The 27,029-nt window shown below is 48.6% G+C and overlaps 10 protein-coding genes across 10 annotated transcripts; 5 read left to right on the top strand and 5 right to left on the bottom strand.

Annotated features, from left to right (window-relative positions):
• Positions 1–871: 871 nt before the first annotated feature.
• On the top strand, positions 872–1,811 carry BDR25DRAFT_317404 (uncharacterized protein; the record flags this gene model as incomplete). Its single annotated transcript, XM_033691673.1, has 3 exons — positions 872–1,281; positions 1,317–1,661; positions 1,706–1,811. The coding sequence occupies 3 exons, from the start codon at positions 872–874 to the stop codon at positions 1,809–1,811; spliced, it is 861 nt and encodes a 286-aa protein (XP_033543565.1).
• A 1,464-nt stretch (positions 1,812–3,275) lies between these two features.
• On the bottom strand, positions 3,276–5,544 carry BDR25DRAFT_305949 (cystathionine gamma-synthase-like protein). The gene is made up of 8 exons (XM_033690527.1): positions 5,393–5,544; positions 5,244–5,338; positions 4,443–5,198; positions 4,062–4,397; positions 3,822–4,012; positions 3,580–3,763; positions 3,476–3,518; positions 3,276–3,426 (listed from the first exon to the last, which is right to left on the bottom strand). The coding sequence occupies exons 1-8, from the start codon at positions 5,447–5,449 to the stop codon at positions 3,316–3,318; spliced, it is 1,773 nt and encodes a 590-aa protein (XP_033543566.1). The 5' UTR covers positions 5,450–5,544; the 3' UTR covers positions 3,276–3,315.
• Positions 5,545–6,045: 501 nt separating this feature from the next.
• On the top strand, positions 6,046–9,493 carry BDR25DRAFT_268134 (pre-rRNA processing protein-like protein Utp22). The gene is made up of 2 exons (XM_033687089.1): positions 6,046–6,252; positions 6,300–9,493. The coding sequence occupies exons 1-2, from the start codon at positions 6,073–6,075 to the stop codon at positions 9,480–9,482; spliced, it is 3,363 nt and encodes a 1,120-aa protein (XP_033543567.1). The 5' UTR covers positions 6,046–6,072; the 3' UTR covers positions 9,483–9,493.
• Positions 9,494–10,303: 810 nt separating this feature from the next.
• On the top strand, positions 10,304–13,416 carry BDR25DRAFT_376857 (uncharacterized protein; the record flags this gene model as incomplete). The annotated part of the gene is made up of 4 exons (XM_033697467.1): positions 10,304–11,698; positions 11,745–11,848; positions 11,965–12,815; positions 12,865–13,416. 4 exons carry the CDS (start codon positions 10,304–10,306, stop codon positions 13,131–13,133), a joined length of 2,619 nt encoding a protein of 872 aa, XP_033543568.1. The 3' UTR covers positions 13,134–13,416.
• Positions 12,971–14,701, bottom strand: BDR25DRAFT_345330 (alpha/beta-hydrolase). The gene is made up of 2 exons (XM_033694043.1): positions 13,889–14,701; positions 12,971–13,836 (listed from the first exon to the last, which is right to left on the bottom strand). The coding sequence occupies exons 1-2, from the start codon at positions 14,260–14,262 to the stop codon at positions 13,335–13,337; spliced, it is 876 nt and encodes a 291-aa protein (XP_033543569.1). The 5' UTR covers positions 14,263–14,701; the 3' UTR covers positions 12,971–13,334.
• On the top strand, positions 14,662–17,129 carry BDR25DRAFT_293104 (carboxylesteras-like protein). Its single transcript, XM_033688695.1, has 4 exons — positions 14,662–15,145; positions 15,202–15,480; positions 15,530–15,705; positions 15,754–17,129. The coding sequence occupies exons 1-4, from the start codon at positions 14,985–14,987 to the stop codon at positions 16,734–16,736; spliced, it is 1,599 nt and encodes a 532-aa protein (XP_033543570.1). The 5' UTR covers positions 14,662–14,984; the 3' UTR covers positions 16,737–17,129.
• On the bottom strand, positions 16,770–17,802 carry BDR25DRAFT_359241 (uncharacterized protein; the record flags this gene model as incomplete). The annotated part of the gene is made up of 8 exons (XM_033696061.1): positions 16,770–16,902; positions 16,944–17,025; positions 17,066–17,174; positions 17,233–17,307; positions 17,339–17,480; positions 17,541–17,582; positions 17,627–17,736; positions 17,779–17,802. 8 exons carry the CDS (start codon positions 17,800–17,802, stop codon positions 16,770–16,772), a joined length of 717 nt encoding a protein of 238 aa, XP_033543571.1.
• On the top strand, positions 17,661–18,992 carry BDR25DRAFT_376863 (15-hydroxyprostaglandin dehydrogenase). Its single transcript, XM_033697468.1, has 2 exons — positions 17,661–18,314; positions 18,369–18,992. The coding sequence occupies exons 1-2, from the start codon at positions 17,848–17,850 to the stop codon at positions 18,751–18,753; spliced, it is 852 nt and encodes a 283-aa protein (XP_033543572.1). The 5' UTR covers positions 17,661–17,847; the 3' UTR covers positions 18,754–18,992.
• Positions 18,797–21,077, bottom strand: BDR25DRAFT_74410 (cytochrome P450). Its single transcript, XM_033698980.1, has 4 exons — positions 20,496–21,077; positions 19,891–20,444; positions 19,289–19,837; positions 18,797–19,236 (listed from the first exon to the last, which is right to left on the bottom strand). The coding sequence occupies exons 1-4, from the start codon at positions 20,622–20,624 to the stop codon at positions 18,840–18,842; spliced, it is 1,629 nt and encodes a 542-aa protein (XP_033543573.1). The 5' UTR covers positions 20,625–21,077; the 3' UTR covers positions 18,797–18,839.
• Positions 21,078–24,844: 3,767 nt separating this feature from the next.
• Positions 24,845–26,893, bottom strand: BDR25DRAFT_268145 (FAD/NAD(P)-binding domain-containing protein). The gene is made up of 4 exons (XM_033687090.1): positions 26,009–26,893; positions 25,623–25,939; positions 25,287–25,560; positions 24,845–25,231 (listed from the first exon to the last, which is right to left on the bottom strand). The coding sequence occupies exons 1-4, from the start codon at positions 26,618–26,620 to the stop codon at positions 25,100–25,102; spliced, it is 1,335 nt and encodes a 444-aa protein (XP_033543574.1). The 5' UTR covers positions 26,621–26,893; the 3' UTR covers positions 24,845–25,099.
• Positions 26,894–27,029: the final 136 nt, after the last annotated feature.

Genomic DNA, 27,029 nt, shown 5'->3' on the forward strand with positions numbered 1-27,029 from the left:
CGTGCACGCGCGAAGGGTGCTTGCCCTTGGAAGCGGCGAGGATCTTGGGTCCAAGGGACAGGCGAGCATTTCTGGAGCCGGTGCGTTGATGCCATGAATGGTCGTCATCGACTCAGGCGACCCTCCAAGTAACACAGAACTCAACTCACACCTGGTCGCCCGCATTTGCCAGACTAAGCATTGCGTGCGTTGCCCGAACTCCTGGTGTGCCGCTCGTCGGCTGCTGTGTCTCTGCCAGCTGCTGCGCGTGCATGGCGCTGGAAGAGGCGCTGTGTTGCCAGCGAGAGAAGAGAAAGCACTGCTCCCGCACAATGTTGGTGGCGGACAAGGGTAGCCGCACCGGGCGGGCAGAGCCCTACCACGCAGAGCTTGGTGGTTTCAAGGGGCCCTGTCGGGGAAAGATGCGTGAGGCCAGTGCGAAAATAGGTGATGAGAGGGTGGATTGAATTGGGTTGTGGCGCGTGCACTGACTGCTGCTTCACATCCAAGCCTCGCCGGAGAGAGTTGGCATGAGAGAACCTAAGCCACGGCGATCATTGTTTGAACGAAGCCGGCGGCGGACCATCAACACCAGACTGCGTGTTATGCGAAGCAGGGAGTTCAAGGCTCGTGCTTCTATATTTGACCCCAGTGCCCGTCCATCGCATGAGTGAATGAGTAGCAGTCTCCACCGATCGATGTCGACGGTCAGACACGGGCCGCCCTCAGCAACGGCACATGGTGCGTCACGTTGAAGACAGTCAGGGCTGCTGGGATCAGGACTTCTGGAAGCCATATCGAAGCTGCAGCAGCATCTGCTGTTACAACATGCTGCATAGGAGGGGGGTACAGTAAGATGACAATCTGCAAACGGACAGCTGATGTGTGATCGATGGAGACGGCCGATGAAGTCCAGGAAGCTAATTTCCGCCCCAATGGACCACGCCCACAATTGACATCGCCGTGTCCGAGTCCGTGGACACGCTGGCAGCACCCGTTGACGCTATCAAGGCGTTGCGGACCGAATGATGAGCGAGGGTTACTCGGAACAGACGGCGCTGCATTGGGCATGCAGAGCGCTGCCGAGAGCCCTGGAGCAACTGCCCGGCCTAGTGCAGAAGCCATCATCGAACCTCGACAGCTGCATCTGCATCTGCCACCTGGGGGTGGACATTGCGTGAGTTGTAAGCGGTGGCCAGTGAGCGCAGAAATGCGGTCGCTAAGTTGCGCAATTGGGGCAATGGGAGTATGGCGAAACATGAGTTCTGCATTTTGGTGCAGCGAGTCTGACGTAAGGCAGTGGTAAGCCCCCTTGGCCATCTCTGATTGGACGACAGGAAGTACGACGCACACATCGACGGCGAGTCTGCCGCGTCCGGCAGGCGGCTGCTGTGGCGGTCTTCATGGATGCCGCAAAACCCGGCCATCGTGTCAAGTTGTCAAGTGCAAGGGCCTTCCGGGATACTTGCGCCGCAGGCATCAAACTCGGAGAATTCCAGACCCAAGGCGACTCTCGAAAGTCGATGCCAGTCAGTTGCGGACTCGGCCTTCGGTGATGTCGGCCGTTCCCTCGATCTTGCCAGGGGCTGCGAGTTTGATGAAAGCAACCGAAGGGTTGTGACCTGCTCGCCGAACGGGCCACGGACGGGTCCTCGAGAAGATCATACACGTTCGATTGTGACGTACGTCCCCCACAACTTGAATCATCTTGACCATGTTTTGCAAGGGTAGCTGGGACGGGTGGCGCAGTTGCGCAAGATGAATACGGGTACCTGCAAGATTGGTCCTCAAGCAACTTTCGGGGCGATACACAGCATCTTTTGGAACGTTAGGGCGGGGTCGTGGACAACTGAGAAGACGACAGGAATGCTCGACTGTGCGAGCATGGAGACATCCACCATTACTCGCGGCACAGACGAGTGCGAGCAGCGGGCCTGATATGGTGAACGTGGAGGTGGCCCATAAGGGTGACCTAGCCCTAAGAAGAAACTTTAGACGATATTAGGCCTGATTAGACCTAGGAAAGCAAACATCTCCGTTCCGTGAAGATATCCATAAGCATCTTCTTCTCCCACCATGTCTTGTGCACGCCCATAGTAAACATGGGGAAGTAATAACTTCTATGTTTCAGCCTTTTCAGCAGTTTCAGGAGGATCTGATACGATACGATCGACTCTCAAACAGCTCCTCGAACACTGGCCACTAACCACTGACCACTGACCACTGAGTTGATGTGGAATCGGTCAAAGTGGCAGCCACGCTTGCCAGGACGTCGCGGAAGATGTTTGTTCGTCACTAAATGAGCTGCTGACTGCATGGACGTTTCATCGCTTCGTAGAATCGTGTTCTAGTCACGGCGAACCCGTCCAAAATTTCATAACATAGTAGTGCAAGCTAGAATGCGACGGCGATCCTGAGAGGTAGTCCAGGCGGTCTTTTCCAAACCCATACGTATTCCAACGACACGGTAACAACGAAACAGGAAACGCATTCTGACCCTCCTGGAAATTGTACTGTAGAGAATAATGCCCGTTTGACAGCTTCTCACCTGTGGATTTGGGCGAGGCTGGCTGGTCCCTGACCTTTGTTCGCCGAGCGGGAGGTGTGCCGACTGGAGTAAGGCGCACGAAATCGAGATACTTGAACTACTACCACGTCTCCTATTGGGCGGGATCGCTGCAAACAACATCGATAGTGAGATGACCAACACGCCAGCCCCAAAAGGCATGCTGGTCGTCTGATATGAATGTAAGCATTGAGTGCGCAGATGGCACGCATTAATTAACAGCTCTCTCATGCCGCTTGTCTGCAGAACTTGTCACCATTTTCTAAACTTCAAACAAAAGAGAATTCTGCCTCGCAATATCCGAAAATAGACATATCAACTTCGCCACCCCGCAGGCCCACTGCGGGAGATTACCCGAAAATCTCTAGTGTCGTGCCAAACCCAGCTAACCTAGGACAGTTTCAGAGGCGAGGAAGTATCAGGATCTGATTGGTAAGACTCTTTCCTGAGATAGTTAGCCGGTAACAGGACTTCGTCAACCGGATGACGCGACCAGAGTACCTTGGTAGTCTACCTTGACTTCATCTCTCAACACCTCCTTCCAATTTTTCGTCGGACACCGATGTTTTCGCCGGTAATAGCTCAATGCAGATCATCGAATGATGTTGGCAGTGCAGGCAAACAAATTCCGTAGCACGAGATTCAAGAATCCCGACCACATGATATTATTGAAGTGAGCTTGCTGGAAACCAATTGTTCATCCCTATCATACCAATATCCACTAGTGTGGTATGCAAGTTTTGTTCTGAGACTATGTTGGGTGTGGGCTTTCATCTCGGGATAGCCTCAAGAGCGTGACGGAAGATATTCACAAGTTTACAAGGCTCTTCTAACCCAACGCTAAATCGCACGAGGTTTGCTTCCACACCGTATGATGCACACTGCCAATATCAACTCAATGCACCATTGTAATCTCTCAGAGAAACTCACCCAGTCCAACTCTCCATAATGGGCAAGGATTACGTAAGGCGAGCTGCCGATCAGTTAGCACCAACGCGACGATCCAAGGTGAATGGTCTGGAAGATTGGCAAACCTTAAAGTGAAGTTGGTTCCCAGGCTTGGCCCCTTGGCCGTGTCAAGATTGTCAAAGAAAGCCACGGAGTCTTCTTTCGAAAAAAAGGTCGCTGATAGGAGACCGCCATAACCGCCATTTGGGGTACGGCATTTGTCATAGAAAGGCCTTGTGTCGCTGAACTTAGGATAATTGACTTGCTTCACTGTCGGCGCATGTCAGTTAGTGATGTTTGAGATCTCTTACGGGAGATAGCAGCTTACCACGTGGATGCGCACGTAAGACGTCGCAGATGGCCTCTGCGTTAACATTGATACGTTCAATGCGCGAGACGAAGTCCCGACTATTGCGCTCGAGGAAGATGCTATCCTCAGCCCAATGGTTGTCCTCGAAATTATTCTCCCAAGTTCGTTTGAGGATGTTGTAAGACCTCCCTTTAGGATTTAGGATGGCACTATTGGATCTTAGCACACAGTTTCATCTGTCTGAGATTCTGCGCTTACCTTCCTCCCATAACGTTACTATCGCCGCTGAAAACTTTGGTCAGGCTACTGACGACAACATCTGCATAGGGGAGGACATGAACATTGAGGAAGTTCCCAACCGTTTCATCAACGACCACGAAGAAGTCATACTTGTCAGCGAGGCTATGGATGCGCTCCAAATCTGGTGAACGCAAGAGTGGGTTTCCAGGAAACTCGGTAAAGAGAGCCAGATATCTCTCGCCGTCTTTCAGTCGTCTTTCAAGGTCATCCAGCTCTTCCGATGAACCAAAGCCATAAAATAAACAACCAGGTCCAAACTTCTGCGTTACTTTGAGCGTATCTATGTAAGGAAACCTGACGTCGTGAGCTTGCTACCCTTCCATTATCGCTCTCACTTACCCGAAGACAACGCTCTTCAATAGGCCTTTCGCGGCCATCAGACTCTGGTGGGTCATAAATATTGCATTCATTCCACATGCGTAGAGGTATACGTCGTCTTCTGAGAATCCTGCTACCTTGCGTGTTCGTTCTAAGTCTTTCTCTAGAGCTAAGGCCTCAGTCAACCCAACATCTGCTGTCAGCGACCCGGCTATACGTCGACGAACCGCTAGCTTCGCATTAGAGGTCATCGAAATATCAAGGTTTCTTCCAAATCTCTCCTCAACAAACTGAGTAGGGTCCTGTTCTGCGGCACTATCAAGCCGATCCGAAATATTGCTTAGATCGATGGAGGTCTTCTTTTGATACCGCCGAGGCCCTTTACAAAATCGAGCTGACTCCTGGATAGTCGCAGAGTCTACAAGGACGCCTTCATCAAATAGGGCGTGGCAATACTCTGCTCGACGGCTAGAGATACCGTCCCCGGAATGCTGCCAATAAGTTTTGGCAATCTTAAATTTTTCTTGAGGGAAAAGAATTGCCGATATCTTTGGAGAAATAATGGCACACTCTTCAGATCGCGCTTTCTTCGCAGCGGGAACAAGATCCAGGATTCGCACTTGCTGGGGTTCCAGTTCCGGGTCTTGGTGGAAAAAGAATTCAAGACACCTTGATGCAGCAGCATGAGAAGGGAAAATAATTGCTCGTGCTCCAGCCTCTCCATATTTTTTCACAATAGCAGTGGCAAACTTCTCGATGGATTTGTGTATGAAGAATCTACTTGTTTCAGTGCCATGCAGGGACGGTACTCGAAGGGCATACCTTGGGTAACCGGTCTTCATTTTGCTTAGAACCCATTCTTCCCCTTCCTCGTAGCCTACATTTGCACGCCAGGTAGGCAATGAAACGCTCACAGCCTTCAGTGTGTCAGAGAGACCTAAGCAAAGGTGGGGAGCCAATGTTTGACTCACGTGCGCAGTCATTGATGGGATAGTCTCCCCCACCTCGACGTCATTTTCAAACGCCATTGAAATTGTCATAGCAAATTATTCCGAATGTTATCGCAACTGTGATAGCAAGGTGAAATGGGCAATGAGAAGTTAAACAAATGTTAAGAACTGCGGTGCAACGATGGCAAAGAGGAAAGTGTTAGACTAAGCCATGAGCGGGTCGCGTTTGGGCCAACTCCGATGTTCGGCTCGCAAAACTTAAGGTTATCGATAATGGGCCCAGCCACAGACCAAGCCACTCGCGCCACAGCCCCAGAATTTCTCCAGAAAATTTGCCAATACAAACCTTTCATGACTTTCGCACATACTCCACTCAGCGCACATCGACAATGCCCCCCCCCGCCGCGAAACGAAGAAAATTGAGTTATGGCGACGGTGAACAGAGCGACGTGAGCTTTTTAGACTGTAATCTAGATTTCGTTCGTCCAAGCGATGAGATTCTCGAGGAGAGCGGAGCCAGCGACAACGATAGCTCAACACATGATCGAACCAATCTAGAAGATGAACAGTCGGTAGTCAGTAAGGACTTTGAGCCTGACGAAGAGAGCAACACGCTGCTACCTCCAGATTCATCAAGAGCAACGCATAGGAACAATGTCCAGCCGGCGACTGATAATAAGCCCCATAGGAGGCAGGAGCCGATGCTTCAGGATGGGGCTTACACAGCTGAAGTATACAAGTCAAACTTGTTCAAACTCCAGGTTGACGAACTCCTGCAACAACTCAAGCCAAAGTATGGAAAGAAAGAAGCGCCAGCGGAAAAGGCGATGTGGACTCTCAAGACCATTATCGAGCAGATACCCAGCCGAGCTCCTCTTTCGGTACAAGCTATGACATAGTTCATATTCACTATGCTAACGGTTTCCAGATTCCGGACTCAGAGACTGCACTCGAGTCTGAGAAGATAGTCATACCTTTCCCCAATCCACGACCACCAAGAGACGCAAAATACAAAATGCAATACGACCGGCCAACGAGCATAAATGCTATAGGCAGCTATCCCTTGAAAACGACGACTCGGGCTGAAGATGAATTGGCCATTGACTTAGCCGTGACCATGCCTAAGTCCTTATTCCAAGAGAAGGACTACCTCAACCATCGGTACTTCTATAAACGGGCGTTTTACCTGGCATGTCTAGCGGCTGGTATTCGCGGCTCGAAGGAACATAAATTCAATGCCTCGTTTGAGCTCCTGAATGGGAATCAACTGCAACCCATCATCGTCATTCGCCCAATTCGAGATGGTAACGCTGATGACTTTTCAGCCTCTAAGTGTCGAATTCACATTTTACCCGCCCTCCCAGACAAGATGTTCTTGGAGAGCAAACTACGACCGGATTCCAACTGTATTCGTCCCAAGGACTCCAATGATAAGCCCGAGAGCATGAGACCTAAGCCCACACCATTCTACAATGCTACAGTTCAGTCCGATGCCTCGATTTCTCCCTACCTTAAATTCCTCCATTATTCGTCTAGTAAGTGCAACGCCTATAAAGATGCTTGCATCCTTGGTCGCACTTGGCTGAGACAACGAGGTTTTGGAGGCTCTGCCAGGAATGGCGGCTTTGGCAATTTCGAATGGGGCACAATTATAGCGATTCTCTTACAGGCGAATCTTGGAGATGGAGTTCCACCCCTTTCTTCTGGATATAGCAGCTACCAGCTGTTCAAGGCAACTCTTCAATTTCTTGCGACTCGGGATTTAATTAAGGCTCCATACGCTTTCAATTCCTGCTACAACTCCAGCGACTTCTCGGTTTCCACGGCAGAGTCGACACCTATCTTTTTCGATGGTCCTAGAAACATAAATATCTTGTTCAAGATGAGCCCTTGGTCCTATGAAAGGCTACGGTCGGAAGCAGAGTTGACTGTTGACATGCTTGGAGACTCGGTGTTTGATCAATTCGATTCGACTTTTATCCTCAAAGCCAATGCCCCGAATTATCGTTACGACACTACTTTAGAAGTCCCTTTGGCCGCATTTGGATTTGACTCCATGAGTGAAACGCACGATCAAGATATACTCCAAGCATGTCGAAATATGTACTTTATCCTCGCACGGGCGCTCACGAATCGAGTCACAACTATAAGCTTTCATATGCCAAATCAAGGGAGCTGGCCAGTGACTTCGCGGAGGCCTCCAGAGGACCAAAAAAGGCGCATTCTCATTACTTTTGCGACCAATCCATCCTACGCAAATCGAACTGTTGACTATGGGCCAACTGCGGAGAACAAGAAGGACGCTGCGTCCTTCCGTCAATTCTGGGGTGAGAAGGCCGAGCTCAGACGATTCAAGGATGGGAGCATTCTTGAAAGTGTGGTCTGGTCTTACAAACACAACTCCACTCCAGTCATCCAGCAGATCATACTCTTCATCATCGGAAAGCATTTTAGTGCCAAATTAGCTGGCGAAGCAGTATTTACGACTGACAGACTTGGCCATCTGATTCCGTCTGGACGTATCGTAGGAAAATCAGGGATCGAGCCTTTCTCCCCTCTAATGACTGCATTTGCGACTCTTGATAAAGATATCCGGGGCCTTGAGGGTTTCCCTCTCCAAATCCGTCACATCATTGCTGCGGATCCTCAACTACGGTACTCGACTGTCGAATTTCCAACATATGCCTCCAAAACATTCCCGCACACACCGGCGTCGGTTGTAGTCCAATTTGAGGGGTCTGCCCGTTGGCCTGACGATCTTGCCGCAATTCAACGAACAAAAATAGCATTTCTGTTGAAGGTCGCTGATTTACTATCGTCATCCAAGTCTACATATGTCACACGCGTTGGGCTTGAAAATCCGTCGCAGCCTTCCCTGAATCAAGCGTACCTCGAGATCATTCTCCCATCTAGCCTCTCCTTCAGACTACGGATACATCACGACCGCGAAGCAACTTTACTTGATCGCCAGCTTAAAGACAAATCCTTAGATGGGTTCTCCCGTGAATCTTCAGCTTTGGCACTTGCTGTTTATAAGCGCGAGTTCCAGCATTTACCTGCTCATACGCAAGCCATGCAGTCCATGTGTACGCGGTTTCCTGCTCTCTCACCCTCCATCCGGCTGACGAAACGGTGGTTTGACTCACATCTTTTGTCGCCTCATTTCTCCCCCGTGCTCATTGAGCTTCTGGTCGTGCGTACATTTTTGCAACCCTACCCTTGGCCTGTCCCTTCTTGTGCGACGACAGGCTTTTTAAGGACATTAGCGTGGATCAGTCGATGGGACTGGCGACATAACCCACTTGTTATCGATTTCTCTACTTTCCTTCCTGCCAAGGGTTCCACAGATCTTACAGGGGGCAATACAAAAGGCCTGAAAGCGGAAGACTTGGACAAAATCCACCTATCTTTTGAAGCATGGCGACGGATTGATCCCTCCATGAATCGTGTTGTCCTCTTTGCCGCCTCCAATATTGACCCACAAGGCACGACATGGACGGACCGGGGAATGCCAGAGAAGGTTGTTGCTGCGAGACTAACATCGCTGGCGAGGAGTGCGACTGGTCTTGTCCGAGAGGACGATGACAGACTTATGTCACGTCTGGCGGGGGAGGAGAATCGCGATATACTATCTAACTATTTCACTGCCGAGGCGCTTTTCATACCCCAGCTTAAGGACTACGATGTGGTCATCCACATCTCCTCTGATTTGTCTAGGGCCGGAGAGAAGAGAAAGGAGTCAAAATTCAAAAATCTACAGATCCAGCTAGAGTCACAAGAACTCGGAGATTCGCAGAAAATTGGGTACGACCCCGTCGAGTTATTTGCAAGAGAACTGCAGGAAGTATATGGAGAAGCTTTACTCTGGTTCTGGGACCCTGAAGCTTTAGACGTTATTGCTGGGCTTTGGAATCCTAGCGCCACCGCACAGAGAGGGTTCAAAGTGAAATCTGGTTGGAACAGTCTGCCTGTCAACACTTACAAGCAGGGCCAGAAGAACAACCAAGGCGAGACAAGTCACCAGGTAGAAATCCAAATTAATAAAGGAGCCATACTGAATGAAATTGGGAAGTTGGGTGGGGAGATAATTAATACCATCGAGGTTCGCTAAGTAGGTCGGCGGCCACTACTTGGTTGAAATTCTGGGTTCATCGTGGACTTAGTTTTTTCTGTCCTGTCAGCCCTGTAATGGATGGAACAGATCCGTAAGCAATCGAAGCAAACTCGAACAAACCTCTTGTTAATGACGAAAGAGCTCTGTAGAGCTTCTAAGGACGTGAACCATGTTAATCGATGCCCGTGATAGTGATTAAAGTGTAGAAGTATGCTTCCTTAGGTAGATACCTTTACTTTAAGGAACCAGAAAGTTCAAAGAACCACCATTTAAAGCAACTCAATGGTCGGTCCTAGCGGCAACATGCTTCCCTTCAGGGTCGCGCATGGTGCCGAGGTCGCAGGTGTGACCTGAGCTGCATACGTACTGTTTCGTTGCAGGCAAACGGTTGACCGACAGATGCCTTAGTGTCGACAGAGCCCTTCCGCATTGACCTTAATCATACTCTTGAGATTTTGTTCATCAATGTTCCCATCTGTCGGAAACATGCGTAACCGTTCTGCATGGTTGGACCCTCGGCAGTTGGAATTCGCTCGCTCCGCAGCCTCAACCAGCTGCTCTTCATCCCTTCGGCGCGCAAACTAGTCCATCTTCATTCAAGTCCATAGGAGCCTAGGCATCGCCCATTGGCTTCTCCGCAATGCGTTTCTCCACAGATTTGCATGGGTGGACACCTCGCAGCTCACCCCTGCTGCAATCACCTCCAGGCCACATGCTACGCTCCAGCTCCGCATCTCCAAAGCCAAAGCCTCTCGGGACCATTCTCAATTCCTGCGCTTCGTCCACCGACACTACTCTCACCAGGAATCTTGTCAACGATGTCTACAGAGGTCTTCCAGATTGTCCCTCAGCCTTCGTTCCACGGGGAAACTCCGATCAAACGAAGCGGTCGAACGAAGCGAGTCTATCGCTGTAAACACTGTGCTAGGCAATTCAAGCGCTCCGAGCATTGCGCTCGCCACGAGCGAGTGCATACCCATGAGCGTCCCTTTCCATGTAGCTTCTGTGATCGAAGATACGCTCGCAAGTCTGTCTTCTCGAATTGCTACGCTGAAGATGTTGCTAACTTCTCGTTAAGGGATTTAGTCAAACGACACGAGCGATCTCTGCACGCAGAAGAATATCAGGCTGCGCATCCGACAGAATTCCAAAAGAGGCCCTTCAATTCCGAGAAGGACCATACAACCACCCCGGAAGGTTTCCGAGTCAAACCATTAACCCAGCAGAAACTGTCAGCTTCAATGGAGCGCTCAGAACCTAGCCAGAGCCCGAGTTCTCCTTTGACTCCGCCAAATGAGAACCTTGCAATTGGGTTGAATGAGCCTCTGGACAGTCTCCACACTCACCCTAAAACAATGACTCCACCTATGTACGGCATCAATGAAGCATTCTTTCCGCATGAAAGACAGTGCCCTCTAGACCAGTATTCACCTCTTGCATCGCCGACGGAACAAGGCCAAGACACAGTCCTCTCAATCCCGCCTGGGAATCCATTCGAGACCTTCGTCGGCATCGATTATGACCCCATTCATCTCCCGCCAGACCTCAAAGTAGTTACACAATGCGTCGATGATGCAAGTCAGTCCTCTTACACACAACCCCGAATCGATGTGGATCCTTTCTTACTTCTCGACGATGGCCAAAGGTTGCAAGAGATAGCAGTAGTTGAATCACGACGCAAGGTTGGTCTACAAATGGACGAGCATTTACGAGATCAGAGCAGACCTTCCCATATTAGCCACGAGCCTACCACCCTGAGAAATAGTATCCCTTCCCCTCACTTGTCTAGTATATCCCCAGGACCCTTGACCTTATTCGGTATCGACGATCCTTGGCCTCTTTTTGTGCTAGAGCAGGGGCATGATTATATGGAACACTCTCCCAGAGTGCAGAGGGAACAATGCTCTGAATTGCCAAAATATACTTTTGACGAATGGATCCACCAAAAAATATGTGAGGATGCCTATACACGCACACCTGTCGGTGACGCTACAGCCGCGCTGCTTCCAAGCATCAACGACCTGAATAGCTTTTTTTCAGGATATGTGGAGTGTTTCCATCGACACTTTCCCATAGTTCATCTTCCCTCGTTTGACCTAACAGAAACACCAAGCCCCTTAATTTTTGCCATATGCAGTATTGGCGCTCAATACCGTCTTGATAGACGTAAAGCAAAGAATTTGTTTGCGCTAGCGGGCACAATGAGCTCATATGTAAGGGTGTACCACCTAAATTAGTTTCAGAATTAACGCTGCATAGGCTCTTCGGGCTGGATTGCCTATCGCTACTGGTACACCAAAACCTGCTCCTATATGGGTTATGCAAACAAGAGTTTTACTTTCTTTGTGTGGGATCTTTAGCGGGTATGTTCATCCGCACTCGCGTGGTTGGGCCGGTTAATCGACTAACATGCCCTCAGGAAAACCAATGTAGTCCTGCGAACAGTAGAAAATCTTGGCCTTTTTGCAATAGATTACAGACTTAGACGATCTCTGCTGAGTACGCCTCAAGAATCTCAATTGGATTGGGAAGAGTGGATTAGTAGAGAGTCCAGCAAACGGCTTCTATGCGGGATGTTTATTGTCAGCAACCTAATTTCAACAAGTTTCGGTATTAATCCTGGGTTTTCCCACACACAGGATCTGGAATTTGAAGTCCTTGACGAAGAGAAGCTCTGGAACGCGCGTTCGGCACAAGAATGGATGGAGCTTAGAGGGACCCAGTCAGCACCAATTGGCATTACCGTTCGAGATGCAATGGCGGATCTCGTCTTTACAGATCAGCCTGAAAACCAAACTCAGCCGTACCACATCTCTGGTTTTACAATGCTGCTTATCACGCACGCAGTCAATATCCATATGTGGAGTTTGCTCCAGTTTACGGATGTATCCCGCCTTCATTACTCCGACAAATCTCCTTCTTCAGGCATACACACTGCTTTATTGGCCTCGGCATTTTCCACGCTTTCAAGATGTCATCAGGTCATTATTAGTGTGAGAGGAGGAGAAAATCATAGCACCACTTGGAGCGATACAGAAGGGCCACTTATGTTCAACTGCCAGGCGTTATTGCGAATTGCACATATTCGGCTATTCACTGACATTCGCGCGTTCAACCGGCTCACCCTGCTCACGGACAATCCAGAAGACATTCTAAGGGCGGTAAAAGAATACGCCGAAGCTCCACAACAACGCAGCGCAAACCTCACAAAGGCTATAATGAAAGCCTATGAGGGTTTTTTGGCACCTATTAAGATTGGACACCTACTGGTCAGGAAGACTGCTGCACTGAGTTGGAGTATTGAGCATGCGGTTGCAGGGTGGGATGCAGGTATGCAACTTCTCCAAAGCCTGATATTTATAGCTAACCGGTCTTTAAGCACTGCTCCTTACCAAGTGGGTTCATACCATTGAGACCGAAGCACTAATTCTACCCCCGGATGCTGAAGAGGATTGCATTCTCGGAGGATTAAAAGGGCTTCTCGTGGAAGTTGAAAGCGACTATGATGGCAGTGGCTCTCTTGCCGCAGCAATTGCACGTATCTGGTCGTCATTTCTCAGCGATGTCTGGGTATGGGGAGTGACTCCGCGGATGGGGAACATTCTCCAACAATTAGCACTCGCGTATGAAAACCGCTTTCATCCTTAATGCCCGTTAATTGAAGAGTTCGCCATGAGATTCAGGGAGCCTGAACTGATATCATAATGACGGGAACTCGGGATAGGCGGCCACGTTCAAGTTCGATGGCTGTTAGATCGGATATCGATTGGAACGACGGTTCAACATAATATCATCCTACTACGAGAATCCACGTTATTACTATGCAAGGCAAGAACCCGTCCATTTCACTCAGCTCTCTACGGTATCATCCTGTCTTAGCGCTCCCAGAAAGGAAAGAAAGGCACCTTGACACTTCTCAGCCTGGGTCACGTATATCTCATGACCTGGACCGCTGATTATTTCCATCCTGGCACCAGGTATTTGTTGTTGAAGCTGCTGCTGCTCCTTCAGTGTCGTCGCAGCACTCTGAGAAGGTGCTAATATGAGCGTGGGTATTCCTATCTTCGACAGGTACGGTCGAGCATCCAAAGTCGATAGAAACTGTGCATAACCAGCAAGGCCCTCACCGTCGCTAACGCTTATTTGGTCAAGATACCATGGGAGGTATCCCTGGTCTACTATGGGTATTGTTCCTGGTATGTTGCTTAATGCCTCAGCCCAACCCCGCGAACCGAGCTCTCGACATGCAGCCGGCCAGTCTTTCTTGTGGAAAGCGAATAGTTTGAGGGCCGGTTCTGGGAGATGCGTAGGAGTTGAGCATACTGTTAGCGAATGGAGCCGATTTGGATGTCTGCAATTCGTTAGAAGGATTTACCTTCTGAAAGGATTTCCAGCGCTCATACCTGGCGGCCAGTATTTCCCCAAGCATTCCTCCTGTCGACTCTCCCAGAAAGTGGACCTTCTTGACTCCCAAATGATCCAGCGTATCTATGATTTCCTCGAGGATCGTATCCAACGTGTATTCATATTTTTCTCCGAATTTGGGATAGCTCGAATAACCATGCCCGCGTAGATCCCTTCGGATGACATAGTATTGGCGTGCGAGGACAGGAATCCAATGGTACCAGAATTCTGCGTGGCGGCCGAATCCGTGCTGGATGAGGATTGTTTCGTGTGATTTCCAGGGGTCTGCAAAGCTGGTCAGGATGTAGTGGGACCTTTGGCCGTTGGAGTGGCGCACGTAGGTTCGGCCTTCAGAATCTCTTTCCAGGGGCATATTTAGCTGCAATTGTCGACTTAAATACCGGAGAATGTCTTTTGTTGCGCTAAATTTGATACTGTTGTAAATATATGTTGCGTCGCCAAAAGGTCAACCTCCCAGCTAGCACAGCAGAAGGATATATATAGGCGGATAATTGTATGCGGCAATATAGGTAAGAAGTGTGAAATTTTTCAAACTGCGGTCGAACTTTCAATAACGCTAAATCTTCGCTGCCTGATCATCATCACATCAGAATTTTTTTTTTTGTGCAAAGCAGAAGCTCTCCAATTTGAACTCATCTGCTAACAATGCCCAGGTAAGCACCCCGCACTTGCCCCACCATGGGGAGTTCGAACTTGAGTCACATTTATGCTTAGCCACAATCACCCCTTACTTCGTCATATCTGAACAGTCTTCATGTCGGCTTCTGCTCGAGCCGTCATCCGAGCAAGATACAAGAAGAATGGGCATTATTTGTTCCCGCGTACTAATGTCTCACTTACCTCGCTCTTTCCAGACTACTAATTATTGGTTTCATCATCTCGACGCGTGGCGAATGAGGCGATACGACTCGGCGCCGAGCGCCAACACGAGGAATGTGTAACACAGAATCGTTGATATGGGAACTCACTCCACCTCACCTTTGCATCATTATAAAGCCGCCTATATGTCTCATGATATGAGGCCCCTTATCTCTTCTTCGATATCGAACTGGTGACTATAGAACACAGAAGCTAATGGCAACACTGAAGACCGCTTTTGGGGAGTTTCGAGGTAAAAGGAGTGATTTTGTGGTGCAATATCTTGGAATTAAGTATGCGAGTTTGAAAGACCAGTTATCGGCGCCGGAGATGGTAGACAGGTATGAGAGTGAAGTTGTGGATGCTTCGGAGTTTGGGTGAGTCTCTAGATCTTGTCAGTTCTCTGCACCGGACTTGATGCTGAATATCGTAGACCCAAATGCATCGCCACAGATGCTTGCGAGTACGAACAAACCTTTCTCATTCAGCAGCGACTAGAAATCCCAAAATCTCCTCCCATGTCTGGCCTTGAGTCTCTCAATCTCAACATCACGGTGCCAGACATTCCGAACACAAGACCGCTTCCAGTGATGGTCTTCATTCATGGCGGAGGTTATAGCATTGGTTCCAATTACTGGCCGCAGTATGACCCCGCACGGTTTGTCAAGCTATCCATAGAACAAGGACGTCCGGTCATTGTTGTCAACATCAAGTAAGTAACAACTGCATTGCTACCACTGAGCCTGTCTCACTCGGTGTAGCTATCGCCTAGGAGTGCTAGGCAACTTGACTTCTGAAGAGCTCCACAGAGCCGGATACCCAGGAAATAATAGCCTCCGTGACCAAAAGTGTGCTTTGCAATGGATCAAATTTCATATTGAGGGGTTTGGAGGAGATCCTGAGAATGTTACGGCTTTTGGGGAGAGTGCAGGAGCCAGTAAGATCTTGCAGCCTCCTGTTTTCTAACCGATGCTGAACTTTATAGTTTCCGTCCTCAACCAATTGTACTCCGAAGACCCACTATTTAAGAGGGGCATCAGCATGTCCGGCACACCGATCATGCTCAAGCCACTCCCCCCTTCGGTCACTGAGATTGCGTACGGGAAGATCATGAAAGAGCTCGCGCTTGAAAACGCCACTGCTGAGGAACGAATCCGGCGACTCTTGACAATTGAGCCCGATGAACTTGTCGCAAAGACTCCGATGGCAGTTCCACTTTTGCCTTATCTGGACGGTGAGATCATCCCCACCATGGCATCTTTCGAAAAGCTCTCGAGTACCGCAAACCGACCAGATTTCTCTATTCCTGGAAGTCAATGGTGCACTGACCTTATGATTGGCCATTGCCAGCACGATGGTAATGTCTTCATGTTCATGGGTCTCGAGTCTCGCAAAGCCGGCATCGCAGCAGCATTCTGCTCCTCCCTCACTAAAAACCTCTCTAGCCCAGCTGCTGCTGGGGCAGTTCTCCAAGCCTACAAGATTTCTCCGTCAACATCAGACGATGAAGCTATGAAAGCTCTGTTATCTTTCACAACCGATATTGCATACTACGCCCCGGCGCTAGCGTATGCTCGGTTCTGGCCCGGCAGGACGTTCTACTACCAATTCAACGAGCCCAATCCCTGGGACGGCCCGGCTAAAGGTCTTGCAAACCACATGCTAGATGCTGCCTTTCTCTTCCAGAACTATAACAACAAGCTTTCACCGGAGGCCTGCGAGGTAGCTGTTGAGCTAGCTAAAGACTTCATCTGTTTCGCAAATGGTCTGCCGCCATGGGAGGAGTTCAACGATGCGAAAGGAAATGTACGTATCTACGGACCGAGCAAGACTTGGATCACAGGTATGGGGGACTATAATGGGTGGTATAATGGCAGAAAAGATACGCTGTTCAAGCTACAAGAAGAGGGCAACGTTGACTTGGATGAGCTGAGCCTAGCATGGGATAAATTTTTGGCAGGGCAATGAAGACTTCAAAATAGCAGGATGCCACCGAAGAGTTCAGGATATGACGAAAGTCGGGGTGATTTTTCTATAACAATGCTGAGTTTGGCGAAATAGGTCCGTTTGGTTAACCTTTAATGCCTTCATGACATCCGGGGCTGCAGTGTAACAGCTGTTTTCATAGTGGTACCTTTTCCATATGAGAAATGAGGGAACCACTAAAGCTTCGACTTAACCTTCCTTTCCTTATCCGCTACCTCTTTCTTAGACTCTTTATTCACCCTCTCCGCAACCCTAAGCGCTTCCAAAATGGCTTAACCTCACTAGCGGATGTATTCTATAGTAAGCCACACGACACTCACTTGCTAGCAATCCGCAATAGCCACCAACTTGTATCAAAGGCTCTCTAATCTCCACCTCTATTAACCCATTCTTCAATGCCTCTCTTACATGCACACCAATCTAGTACTTCTGTTCAGGGCACAAACTATACTTAGGTTAATTAAACTCCTCTACTTACGATCAAAACTAGGGCGCGTCCGTATTCACTCCCATCCAATTTCTGTAGCAATTTCTTGGAGTGGACGGGGAAAGTCTGAGGAATGTCGTTTCAGAGAGCGATCGACATACTCGTCACAGGCGACTTCCTGACGAAGTTTGATGCCCTCTTCAAAGAGGGTGTTGTGGGCGTCTTGGATAGCGTTTGGAGGATGACACTGTCGTAACAAACCCCATGACTTAATTGATCCAATATTCAGGTGGAGAGCACTGTGGATGTTCTTGTGACGTTTTATGTTACCCCAAATTCATCTCCCTGCTATGCAATACCCCGCAGCTTTCAGGAAGGGCCTAGTGAGGGGGCGTGCGGTACTATTCCGTCCCATCTCCCGAACATTATGTGGGGTCAATCAGACTCCACAGCACTCGCATCAGACCAAATACGAAGGGAGAACGGGCAGAATGAAGTGAATTGCCGCGATGCGCCCGAAGGGGCCGCTATACTCAATCTTGCTAATTCACCTCTCTTTCCATTCCTCTCGTCAATTAACCCTACTTTGTCTTAGACACCCCCTTTGGATTTGAGAACCATAAAGATATCTAAACCTCCAGAAGAGAAGGCCAGACACAGCAGAACATGTCAAAACCCGTAGGCATCGTAACCGGCGCAGGCTCCGGCATCGGGCTCGCAGTAGCCACGCACCTTGTATCAAAAGGCTACAAAGTCGTCATCGCAGAAATGAATGCAGCGACTGGGTCCGCAGCCGCAGAATCTCTCGGGCCCGACGCCAAATTCATCCAAACCGATGTATCCTCCTACCTTGCACAGGCGCGACTCTTCAAGGAGGCATATGAATGGGGGGGGAATCGACTGGATTTCTGCCACGCAAATGCTGGTATTGATGATAGGCAGTATTTGTACGATCAGAATGAGGAGTTGGATGAGGCGGGTTTGGTGAAGCCACTGAATACAAAGAGTATGCAGGTTAATCTTGAAGCAGTTATTCAGGGGCTATGGTTGTTTAAGTATTATGTGAGGAGGAGTAAGGAGGCGGGTGGTGGGAAGGGGAAGTTTGTTGCAACAAGTAGTGCGGCGGGATTGTAGTATGTACACCCCCAGGCTAGGACTATGGAGTGCTGGTGCTGATGCAGGAGCAGTATGATGACTACGAATCCCCAGTATACGTCCAGCAAGTATGGAGTTGTGGGCTTGACGCGTGCTGCAGGTCCTGTCTTCGTTAAGGAAGGGATCACAGTGAACTGTATCTGCCCAGGCTTTATACCAACAAACCTCTGTCCTCCACACGTGCTAGAACTTTGGCCAAAGGAACATATCACACCCCTATCAACAGCTACGAAAGCAATTGATGCGTTCTTGGGCGACGATACAATGACTGGACAGACAGTGGAACTTAGCTTGGACCAGTTATATTTTAGACAGATGCCCGAATGGGCAAACGATAGTCAGAAATGGATTGGGACGGAGAGCTTGGCCTTTTGGGAGGAAGCGTATGCAAAGGTGCCGCAGAAGGCTGGGTATTAAGTATGCCATTTCTTGGCTCTTCACTGCGACCAACCCACAATGAAAATAATCACAATAGACAAAGTGGTATGGAAGAACTGCAGAAATCAAAAATCGAGTCCCTCCCTTTCCGCCTCCATGAATGCCTGCCTCATGATCTCCGCATATTTCTTAGATCTTGGCTTAATTTCGCAGTCAAATGGCTCCGGTACCGACATGAAACCCCTGACCATTGCCTGTGACGGTTCGATTAGCTGCCCATCTGGTCCACGCTTCTTCGTAATATTGAAGCCCCATAACACTCGGGAAATGTTGATGTAAAGCGATCGCTCTGCAACATGCACACCAGGACAAACTCGCCTACCGGCGCCATAGGTGAAGTGGTCTCGCTCATAAGGGTCCGAAGCGTTGATGTAATCAGCGGCTGGGAGAGGTCTGCTTAAATAGCGAGCTGGATCGAACGCATCTGGGTTTTCCCAGATCCGAGGGTCGCGATGAATGGCCCTAAGAATCTTCAGTTACAATCGGTCTAGATGCAGAGATAAATTGGGCTTACCACCAATTCAATACAGCCACAGAGCCCTTGGGAATAAAGTAGCCATCATACCAATCGTCTTCAGATGTAGCGTGGGTCATCCCGAACTTATTGACCGGTCTCCATCTCAGAACTTCTTTGATCAGACTCCGCACGTAAGGCAGATCTTGCTCATCATCCCAGGTTGGGAGCCGATCTGGGCCAACCACCTTGTCGAGCTCGTCTTGAGCTTTCTTCTGAGCATCAGGGAAGAGTACCATGCACAAGATGAAGTTGTTGAGCGTTGTGCCGGTAGTTTCAGATCCAGCTTCAATCAATCCCCCACAAGTATACGCCGCTGAAAGATCGTCAATACCATGTTTGGCCGGGTCGTTGAGATAGAAGGTCTTGGTAAAGCAGTCTCGGGCTTCCCCTTTGTCAGTCTCCCGTCGGAGCCGATTCCAGAGATCAAGGTAAATCCTGGAGTCGTGATCGAAAACGCGTTTCCCAAACGTACGCCAATTACCCATCAGCCATTCCGGGAGTGAAGAAAGTGAGGGGAAGCTATCAATAGCATGGGCACCCGGCGCGCTGTGTCGTATTAGTCTAAGCTTAGAAGTATAGTGAAGAGATTAGTTCCTTACGTCATCTCCGTAAAATTATCAATCACATCATATATCTTCTTAATCAAGGGATCTTCCCAAGAAGGAATCCGGTAGCCATAAGTGACAAGCATGATGACCGACGCCGAATACCGCCGGTTCATAAGGTAGAAGTCCTTCGGGCTGTCCAGGAACTCAGTCAACAGCTGTTTAGACTCAAAATCTTGCACGGGCTGGTATTTGACTGATGTGTTAAGGTTGAGCAATGTATGGCTGTGTTTTCGGATGGACCTCCAGCGTGGGCCATAGGGCATGAAGAGTTGCCGTCGGCCAGCGCTGGCAACGTCTTGCGCCAAAGGCGCTGGGGAACGAGAAGAGTAGACACTGCTCTTCTTGTCCATGAGATCCTTGACAACTTTTGGGGAGGAAAGCCAAACAAAATCTGTGCCGCCGATCTTGGTGTAGAAAAGGTCTCCGTATTGCTTATGCCAATCGATGACCTTTCCTCGAACAGCTTCAGTGTCGGCTAGGTCGAACATGTTTCCCACGAAGGGTAGACCCTTAGGCCCTGGAGGAAGTTTGCGCCTTCGAGAATCCTAGAGGCTTGTAAGTCTAGTTGTATATTAAACAGGGCTTGCTATACGTACCTTGAGGACATTAGGAACTAGGAAGAAGTAAACTGTAAACAATATGAGGAAAGGAGAAGAAACAAACAAACAGGCCTTCAATATTAAAGGCGAGAGAAGCGCCTGTTGGAGTATGCCTAGAACCTCCATGAAGAAGACCGAAGGGAACTGGAATAAGGTGTTACTGGCTTCAGAGAGTGAACGTCAAAAGGCGAGACTGGTAAAGTACCTAAACTTTTGAGATATACATTTACTCGGGCATGTGTCAGGTCAGCTATAGACTAACTCCAACTGCTGTCTAAAACTTGGGGATCTGCGTGTCCACTGCTGCTTGCCCCTCACCACTTGCACACCCCGCAAGCAAGATGCCCCACAATCCATGTGTCGTACAGCGTGCAAATGGACTGAGGTGTTTGATGAAACACCCACGTGCTATTGCTTGTATATGGATATGGGTACTTTACGAGAGGGCTTCATAGAAGCACGAGATTATTTCGTGGGATAGTGAAACCTGGGTCTGGTGGTAGTCACCTTGTAAGGCTCCATATTTTTGGAACGCGAGAGACATTAGTGGAGACTACTAGAATGAGCAGGAAGTTCCAGTACGTTCAGGAGATCGACAGACGTTCACCGCTTCGATGCGATACTAGTCATCTAGGCAAATCACCTGGGTTGTCATTGTTGGGAGTGGCTGACATGAAAAGTGGCGTGCTTCAGGTGGTGGCGGCGGGTTCCGCAATGCAATGAGATCGCTTCCAAAGAGGCTCACAAGAGGGTCCCAAACCGTCAGAAAGTTGAATTAGGTGGTCTTTTATTGTGCAAACGACTCTTCTCGATGGCACACTAACTTGGATGGAGAAAATTGCAAAAGAAATGATAGAGGATGATGATGTTGAGCACGGCGAGCTCCTACACCGCGAAAGCTGATCAGGGAACCGAAACTTGATTGGCTGGACCTCAGAGAAGAGAGTTCAATCAGAATGGACTGAAAGCAATATGATTATTCTCGAATTTTTTCACGCATATTGATTACCACACATGTGGGAGACATTCTGACGAAAACTCAATCAAATCTATGGTGCAACGTTGTTGGTGAACGATCGAGTGGTTTTAGTGCGCCTTCGAGAACTTTGAGGTGGTTCCACAGCTTCGCCTCACGATACTTGGCAAGTAACCTGACCTTGCGACAATATCACACAGTACGACAGATTTTCAATCGTATCTTACGAGCAAATTCTACGGTGAAGGCATCCCACGCTGTGCAACTCTATCAGCCTTGCCATTCACTCTATAAAAGCCCCAGCTATGAAGGCAACAAGCGAATTCCACTTCTATCATCATCAAGACATCAAAAGACATCGACAAAGCCTCATAGCTTTACACCAATCCCAGTCTACACGAATCACACAAACCACCAACTATCGACCTTCGAGTCATCGACATCAATAGCATCGATATGAGCGGCGAACAAAGTCATACCAACCACGCCGGCAACTGCATTGGCCATTGCCGTGCACAACGTTTTGCCATGGACTCCCACTGCGCCGAGCTCTTTGAGAAAGAGAAGGCTGCAATCAAGTCCTATGAAGACGGATGGGATCGTTGGGACGGACCGATCTGGCCATGGCGAGAAACCAACAACCCGCAAGCACAGGCCAAGAATGAGGAAGAATGGCAAGGGTGCTGCAACACTCCGCCCGAGAAGGTGGAGATGTTAAGTATGTCGGCTGCATCGAAATTAGTGTGAATAATTCCTAACGAGTTGATAGCGAAAGCGATTTCGAAGAAGAGGGAGGAATCTCCTGTTCGGCCCACACGGACAACAAGTTCCGGTAGCTCTGCTTCTTCAGCATCATCACTTTGGAGCTCAAGAACCAATTCACCTTGCCCAAATTGTGGAAGGACAACTTCACATCTCTGAACGAGCTTAAACATCTCTTCTTTCACTCCATTCGGCACATTCTGAGAGAACGTCTGAACTTCGGTCACATGGCGTTTGGGTATCGAATATTCGGAGGTCTCCTGCAGCATTACTTACTTCCAAGATCGAAAAGGAATGGGATTATATGGTTTCAGGTTGAGTTGGACTGTAATGCAGGATTGTAGCATGTCAACGACACTAATAGACAATTAAAGTTTTAGATCAATTCATGCAAATGTGAATCAGTCAGACTCTGAAGTGGTTAGAAACTCCTTCCGCCCATCCTGCGGAAACATTCTTCTGCTTCACAAACCATCTATTTAAGAGCTCGAGGTCGAAGGTCTGAACTAAGTGCCTAGTCAGGATCGAGATCTCCTTAAAGTTAATATTCTTGCCAATATAAGTATGACTGTATGAGGTCCGTGGCCGAACTTAGGATAGATTAGTGTATGATGCTTTAAGGAGAGGCCCGATAGTATACTAACTAGCATATATGACCCTTCTATTCTATGAGAAGGCGCCTCGCCTGGGAGCTACCGCTCGGGTCGAAAGACTGTCCTGTCATAGCCAAAAGCACAAAGTTGTTGTGAACAACCCAGGAGCTCCCGCCAACAGCTCTCTGAACAATGTCAACGCGATTCGTCTCCAGATCCGCTTAACTTTACCTCCGCCTTCGGAAAGATATTGTCCCGCGATCGTCACCCTATCTTTGGGGATGACGCGTTCGAGAGGTAGGCCAGTGGCTGAATGCAGTTGTAAGAGCTCCCTTAATGACTGCTTGTAAGTAAGGCATTATTTGGGCGGTTGCAAATGTCACTGTATTGGCAACCCAGCCATCAGAGGCCATATTATCTATTTCTTTTTGCAACTAGTGGGAAGGTCAAAGTCAATAGCCTCAACGTTAACATCCGCATACCTTTACAAAGGTCTCGGGATATTTCAGTAGATCTCAGAATATCGCACAAAGCCTAATAGATGTTGTGTCACTCCCATCCCCAATGTTCGTCATGGAGGTGACGGACTCTTCCTGCATCGTAAAGCTTTCTGGGTCCTCACTGTGCTTCTGTAATACTTTGGTGAGGAAATCATCCCTTGAGCCCGGGCTTTTCTCTACATATGCTAGGGCTTGAGTCCGCTTTTCAATTTGCTCGGCATGGGGTTTCGAAGATTCACTCCCTTTACCGATATACCGTAGGATTTTGTACAAGAGAGGGTGCGTCTCGTTATTGATTCCGACATAGCTAATATATATAAGACATGCGGTGAATAGGCCGTGAGGGCTAGCACGATCACCTCGAAACCCAAAGCGTCTGGCAACCTAGGAAGGTTAGCATATAGAATAATGCTACCCTAGGAGGGTTGCCTTGTAGTGATTAATCTAATCAAGTCAAAAGCATAGCATTGTTCCCAAGTTGCAAGCTTAGAACAGCCCGAGTTCGGGAGAATTCACGAAAATGTTCCGTTAAGATAGCAATGCACTCTTCGATGTATTACTCCGTGTGGATGAAGTCAATGAATGCAAGGAAGCCGCTTTCCGACTAAAAATAGCGTGCCATTAAGAATTCTAGTCCGTTAAGAGATATGGCACAATATGATGGCCGGGGGCATAGTACCAAGGTGATTTGGTGTACTCTTAGTGAGTTCAAAGGCGGCGAAGGGATGTAATTGCAAATTACCTTACCGAACTTGGTACCATCCTCATATATTAATTTAATTGCCTCTGGATCATCCAAACCTAGCTCATTCGGAGCGATCCTAATGATGCTTTCATATCGTCTGCGAGGATCTGTGTTAGTATTGTAGAGGTCCCGTCGCCAAATTTGTTTTAGATACCATAACCGCAAGAATTTGGCAAGAAATAGACCTGGGAATAACTTTCTTATTCGATAAGTAGGCATGGAACAGCAAGCGAGCACCAAGGAAAAGAACAAAGTGAAGAAGATGGGAGAAAAGAGAATGTGTTGGTAGATGTTCTGACCTCTTCTTGCATTTTGGTACTCCCGATTACCGCTTTCGTACTGAAAGGCTTTGAGAAGGAAAATAGAGATCCAGAGTGACCTCGCTAAGCTAGTAAAGCAGCCATCGCTATTCATTGAATGTCTTAAGTGGGATAGTTTGACGGATTGGGATGGGATTCTCAAGAAGAGCTTGGAGAAGTTGGGGCAATCAAACCAGCAATGTGATTCCTGCAGTGGCCGGAGAACTAGAATCATCAGAAGCGGATTGACGAAGGACCCAATGGCTGTAATAAGCTCGCCTAAGTATTTACCCATGGTCGTGATCATAACAATACTCTGCGATTAATCGGTGGCAAAACTAGGGTAAACGGTGGTCCACTTCATGATTCATGAGGAACACAATATGGATGCAAAATACTTCAAGGCTACCCTGGAATACTGTCGCGAATGAAGGATGACGAAGGTTGGTTAGAGGTTTGTGAAGTCAAGCTGGTACAAGAAATAACTATATTCAATATAGAAAAGGGAAAGTCTCCAAACTCAACCCTAGAAGACTCAAAAATCTCTAGTTCCTCCACTATGTTACCTTAGTCTGAGATAGTGCTCACGAACTCCGCGCACGTTTCTTACATAGAGCCCTGAAGGAATCGATCGATCTAACAAGGTCTTTACAACATCCAAGGCTTGTCCGATACCCCCAGGTCCAATCTAAGAATGAAGGCGACGGCAACAAGGGCTCCTGGCTCTCAGTCTATGACTCCAGAAACCGCCCCGACTGCGATATGGGCCTCGCCCTTCACCGCTTGCTCAACATGCGGCCCTCTTGTCACGTTCTCTTTGAAATGGGGGGTAAAATCGTACCGCAACGCGTCCATGCCCTATGCTCTATCATCAGTACGAAACACTATCACAATATTTTAGCACTTCACTTACGCTCTGCACTTGGCGTGCAAACTCGATATCAATCTCCGTCCGTTTACACATCTTCAGGAACTCGTCATTCTCTAGAGCTACTTCTGGATCTTGGCCAAATAGCCTTCGAATATTGTCCGATGAGATTGGGTCGATTAACTCTCTCCATTTCTGTCGCCTCACTTCGTCGTAGACGTCAAGAATCGAATCGTCCGCCTTCCCCTCATACATCGCAATAAGACAGTCGTGCAACGAGCCAATGTCACATATACCCCCTGTCAAACCCAACCCACCACTTTAGATCTAAAGTTAGTAACTTTGGATACATTAGCAGGATAGAAAATTGGGTACTCTTACAAAGGATTACAGAGGTGTGCAGCGTCAGCGGCTAGGAGGAACCTCCCGACCCTCATCTTCTCGGCACACCTCTGATGTATCTTGTAGGGTCCAATATTGGTAATCCTATACTCATGTGGTTTCGGATGTCCGGGTAGCATTACCTCATACTTCGTCGGCTGCCGCGCAATCAGCTCCTCTGGGCTGAGCCCGACTAGCTCTCCGTAAGATACACGCCACATCCCATCTCTGGTAATCCGCGCGGCCATATACCAATGTTCGGGGTGGATGTGAAATTGAGAATCTTCATATCCGAATTTATCGAAATCATAGTAGACCTCCAAGCTGTTATTTAAAAAGGAACAATGGAAGAGTCAATCGGCATGAATCGAAGATTGAAGACTCACATTGGTTGCAACCACCTGCTCATCCCATGTTCGACCCGGGAAATTTAGATCTCCGAATAAGGTCCTCCGAACTTGGCTATTGGCACCATCACATCCAACAACGTAGTCAGCTTCGAATCTTCTAGTGCTGGACTGGTCCTTTATGTCCACATCTACCCATGCTTTACTTCTTTCTGCATCTTCTCCCAAACCAGTCACATTGTGTCCCCATTTGATGCTGACATTAGGGTGCGACTTTAGATGATCTACTAAAATTTTCCCGAGCCGGTCAAGAGGCAAGCACACTAATCTGTCCTCTGTAATTCCCTCCATGACGCTGCCGTCCAGACCGGCGAGATATGTCCCATCTAATTTTCGCCAACACACCTTCTTCGGGATGAAGCCTTGAGATTTGACATCTTCGATGATTCCTGCGCGACGAAGTTCGTAAGCAGCCGGAGGACCATAATGGGTTGCTCGGGGTCGAGTATCGAGACCATCATTGGCATCTACAAGTGTGATCTCTATCTTTGGAAGCTGTCGGGCTAAGAGAAGTGCAAGAAGCAACCCCGAAGGGCCAGCACCGACTATGAGGATGGAGTCGAATGGGGGGTTTGATTCTGCTGCAGACATAGTGAAGAGTCACTAAAATACCAAAGGAGAATTGAGAAGAAGAGTAGGTGGGGTCTCGGTAGGAATAAGAGAGGGGAGTATTTCTATCTTAAAATTCAACATATCCGTGAAGCACGGCATGGACGGAAAATTATCGTACGACGCTCTTCTCTTCCCCTTGACTCAGGTGAGCATGTGGGGTATGAAAACTGCGGGGTTCTCAATTCGACCTCGAAGGATGATGGTGTGAAAGGCAGAAACAGGGTGCGTTCTCCTCGCCCGAACATATATCCGAAGGTCAAGCATTAATGGATCGATATGTGTTTCAGAAGCCAGTGATATCGTCAGGGGACAAGGTTGGAACTGTCAGAGCGCCAAGGTGACACTCGAACGAAACCTACGCTTGGATGCTTCAGGGCAGTTGGCACGT

Source organism: Lindgomyces ingoldianus (assembly GCF_010093535.1).
Source record: "Lindgomyces ingoldianus strain ATCC 200398 unplaced genomic scaffold BDR25scaffold_32, whole genome shotgun sequence".
Lineage (NCBI taxonomy): Eukaryota > Fungi > Ascomycota > Dothideomycetes > Pleosporales > Lindgomycetaceae > Lindgomyces > Lindgomyces ingoldianus.

Coding starts and splice junctions, on each gene's coding strand:
- BDR25DRAFT_305949 (XM_033690527.1), bottom strand. CDS start 5,449: ATGGCGTTTGAAAATGACGTCGAGGTGGGGGAGACTATCCCATCAATG. Junction 5,339..5,392: donor TCCCATCAATGACTGCGCAC/GTGAGTCAAACA, acceptor GACACACTGAAG/GCTGTGAGCGTTTCATTGCC. Junction 5,199..5,243: donor ATGAAGACCGGTTACCCAAG/GTATGCCCTTCG, acceptor TGAAACAAGTAG/ATTCTTCATACACAAATCCA.
- BDR25DRAFT_268134 (XM_033687089.1), top strand. CDS start 6,073: ATGCTTCAGGATGGGGCTTACACAGCTGAAGTATACAAGTCAAACTTG. Junction 6,253..6,299: donor CCAGCCGAGCTCCTCTTTCG/GTACAAGCTATG, acceptor AACGGTTTCCAG/ATTCCGGACTCAGAGACTGC.
- BDR25DRAFT_345330 (XM_033694043.1), bottom strand. CDS start 14,262: ATGCCCCTGGAAAGAGATTCTGAAGGCCGAACCTACGTGCGCCACTCC. Junction 13,837..13,888: donor GGGGAAATACTGGCCGCCAG/GTATGAGCGCTG, acceptor AACGAATTGCAG/ACATCCAAATCGGCTCCATT.
- BDR25DRAFT_293104 (XM_033688695.1), top strand. CDS start 14,985: ATGGCAACACTGAAGACCGCTTTTGGGGAGTTTCGAGGTAAAAGGAGT. Junction 15,481..15,529: donor GTCATTGTTGTCAACATCAA/GTAAGTAACAAC, acceptor CACTCGGTGTAG/CTATCGCCTAGGAGTGCTAG. Junction 15,706..15,753: donor TGGGGAGAGTGCAGGAGCCA/GTAAGATCTTGC, acceptor TGAACTTTATAG/TTTCCGTCCTCAACCAATTG.
- BDR25DRAFT_376863 (XM_033697468.1), top strand. CDS start 17,848: ATGTCAAAACCCGTAGGCATCGTAACCGGCGCAGGCTCCGGCATCGGG. Junction 18,315..18,368: donor AGTAGTGCGGCGGGATTGTA/GTATGTACACCC, acceptor ATGCAGGAGCAG/TATGATGACTACGAATCCCC.
- BDR25DRAFT_74410 (XM_033698980.1), bottom strand. CDS start 20,624: ATGGAGGTTCTAGGCATACTCCAACAGGCGCTTCTCTCGCCTTTAATA. Junction 20,445..20,495: donor TAGTTCCTAATGTCCTCAAG/GTACGTATAGCA, acceptor ACAAGCCTCTAG/GATTCTCGAAGGCGCAAACT. Junction 19,237..19,288: donor GTGGCTGTATTGAATTGGTG/GTAAGCCCAATT, acceptor GAAGATTCTTAG/GGCCATTCATCGCGACCCTC.
- BDR25DRAFT_268145 (XM_033687090.1), bottom strand. CDS start 26,620: ATGTCTGCAGCAGAATCAAACCCCCCATTCGACTCCATCCTCATAGTC. Junction 25,940..26,008: donor AGCAGGTGGTTGCAACCAAT/GTGAGTCTTCAA, acceptor AACAGCTTGGAG/GTCTACTATGATTTCGATAA. Junction 25,561..25,622: donor GCACACCTCTGTAATCCTTT/GTAAGAGTACCC, acceptor TTAGATCTAAAG/TGGTGGGTTGGGTTTGACAG.